The 2,500-nt window shown below is 52.4% G+C and overlaps 1 protein-coding gene across 3 annotated transcripts in view; it reads right to left on the bottom strand.

The window, feature by feature from the left end:
• Positions 1–2,500, bottom strand: part of LOC118777765 (ankyrin-1-like) — a 69,252-nt gene that overhangs the window by 24,365 nt on the left and 42,387 nt on the right. For all 3 annotated transcript variants that reach the window (XM_036528911.1, XM_036528909.1, XM_036528910.1), the window contains exons 14-17: positions 2,087–2,185; positions 995–1,192; positions 605–703; positions 343–441 (exon numbers count right to left, since the gene is read on the bottom strand). In XM_036528911.1, the coding sequence (XP_036384804.1) occupies positions 343–441; positions 605–703; positions 995–1,192; positions 2,087–2,185 (495 nt within the window). The remainder of the gene's footprint in view (positions 1–342; positions 442–604; positions 704–994; positions 1,193–2,086; positions 2,186–2,500) is intronic.

Here is a 2,500-nt window from a genome sequence, read left to right as displayed (position 1 = left end):
CAGTGTGTATAGTGTGTGCGTGTGTGCGTGTGTGTGTATAGTGTGTGTACAGTGTGTATAGTGTGTGTGCATGTGTGTGTGTGTGTGTGTATAGTGTGTGTACAGTGTGTATAGTGTGTGTGTGTGTGTGTGTGTGTGTGTGTGTGTATAGTGTGTGTACAGTGTGTATAGTGTGTGTGTGTGTGTGTGTGTGTGTATAGTGTGTGTACAGTGTGTATAGTGTGTGTGTGTGTGTGTGTGTAGTGTGTGTACAGTGTGTATAGTGTGTGTACAGTGTGTACAGTGTGTATAGTGTGTGTGTATAGTGTGTGTGTAGCGTGTACAGTGTATAATAACTCTTACTCGGGCAGTGCTGTGTGGGGATCCACCCTTGCTGACCAGCAGCTTGACGACATCCAGGTTGTTGTGATGGACGGCCACATGCAGCGGAGTCAATCCATTCTGCAGACACACACACACACACACACACAGTCAGTTCCATCTGTCCATCAATGTTCACACAGCCCAAAATAAAGTTTACCTGCACACACTCAGTTTCCCAGCATGCACACCATTTCCCAGCATGCACTCAGTTTACCAGCATGCACTCCATTTCCCAGCACACCTTGCCGGCAGCGTTGGGGTTAGCTCCTCGTTCCAGTAGCAGCTCTGCTACGTCCACCTTGCCGTACTTGGAAGCAACATGCAAGGGAGTGAAGCCTTTCTGCAAAGACAAAAGAGCCCGTCTGAGCTCAAAGCAACAGAGAGCAAAGATGCACCAGATCACTGAGCTTTCACAAGACAGACAGGAAGAGAGGGAGAGAGACAGAGGGAGAGAGGGAGAGAGAGTAAGAGGGAGACAGAGGGACAGAGAGAGAGAGGGACAGACAGAGAGAGAGGGAGAGGAGCAGAGAGACGGAGGGAGCGATGGAGAGAGAGAGGGACAGGGACAGAGAGAGAGATGGAGGGAGAGAGGGAGAGGAGGAGAGGGAGAGACGGAGGGAGAGAGGGATACCTTTGTCATCTTGGTCAGCTGGGCCTCCCCGTCTAGCAGGATGCGGGTGGTGTGGGCGTGTCCCTCGCGGGCGGCGATGTGCAGGGGGGTGTGGCCGGCAGTGGTGCTGGAGTTGGCGTTCGCCTTGTGCTCCAGCAGCAGCTTCACCAGCTCCTTGTGGCCCATGCGGGCGGCACAGTGCAGGGGCGTCTGGTCATCCTGGAGTACACACACACACACACACACACACACACACACATACACACACACACACACACACACACACACACACACACACACACACACACACACACACGCACACACACACACACACACACACACACACACGCACACACTGCGCTAATGAACCTGTGAACAGTGGGAACCGTCTGATTGTATCCGTGTGTCCCCCAAAGGGATGCTGGGAAAGACTCAAGCCTGGATGCGCCATCAGGACAGGGAACAGAGATATTTAAAAGCTCCCAGCGAGGGCATCAACGTTTCAGCAGAGCACATTAAACATGCATGTTGTTTTAACAGGGCGTGGCAGTGACACACCTCTCCACCTCTCTCTCAGGTTTCTGACTGTGTAAGTTTAGCAGTGCGTTATGCACTGTACACACCTGCATCTCTCCCTCCTGTCTCTGTACTCCCTCTGCTGTAGGTCACCATATTCCTGAAGCAATGCATAAACTTACACCTACAAATGTGCTACATTTGGGGTGTGGGTAGGGTGTAGGGCTAAGGCTAGGTGTAGGCAGAGCATAGGCAGGGTTGTAGTTAGGGTGTTGTTAGGGTGTCAGCAGGGTGTTGTTAGTGTGTCGGCAGGGTGTTGTTAGTGTGTCAGCAGGGTGCTGTTAGTGTGTCAGCAGGGTGCTGTTAGTGTGTCGGCAGGGTGTTGTTAGGGTGTCAGCACGGTGTTGTTAGCGTGTCAGCAGGGTGTTGTTAGGTTGTCAGCAGGGTGTTGTTAGGGTGTCAGCAGGGTGTTGTTAGGGTGTCAGCAGGGTGTTGTTAGTGTGTCAGCAGGGTGTTGTTAGTGTGTCGGCAGGGTGTTGTTAGTGTGTCAGCAGGGTGTTGTTAGGGTGTCGGCAGGGGCAGGTGCTGGTGCAGTACCTTTGCTTTGGCATCCACCTGCGCGTTGTTCTGCAGCAGGAACTGTGCCACCTCACAGTGTCCTGCGCGGGACGCCATGTGCAACGGGGTCTCCACTTTCTGCCCACAGGGAGACACACGTTACAGGAACCCCACCCTCAGCTCCACTCCAACACACCCACCCACAGCTAACCAGTGAAGCAGCTCCATACTAACACACCCACCCACAGCTAACCAATGAAGCAGCTCCATACTAACACACCCACCCACAGCTAACCAATGAAGCAGCTCCATACTAACACACCCACACACAGCTAACCAATGAAGCAGCTCCATACTAACACACCCACACACAGCTAACCAATGAACTAACACACTTGAGCTGAGGAAAGCTCAAACGGGAATGGGTAAATGAAAGAATGCATTTACAAACAA

This window comes from Megalops cyprinoides, chromosome 5 (genome assembly GCF_013368585.1).
Source record: "Megalops cyprinoides isolate fMegCyp1 chromosome 5, fMegCyp1.pri, whole genome shotgun sequence".
Taxonomy (NCBI): domain Eukaryota; kingdom Metazoa; phylum Chordata; class Actinopteri; order Elopiformes; family Megalopidae; genus Megalops; species Megalops cyprinoides.
The sequence above is the reverse complement of the archived record's forward strand: the minus strand, read 5'-3'. Positions and strand labels throughout refer to the sequence as shown.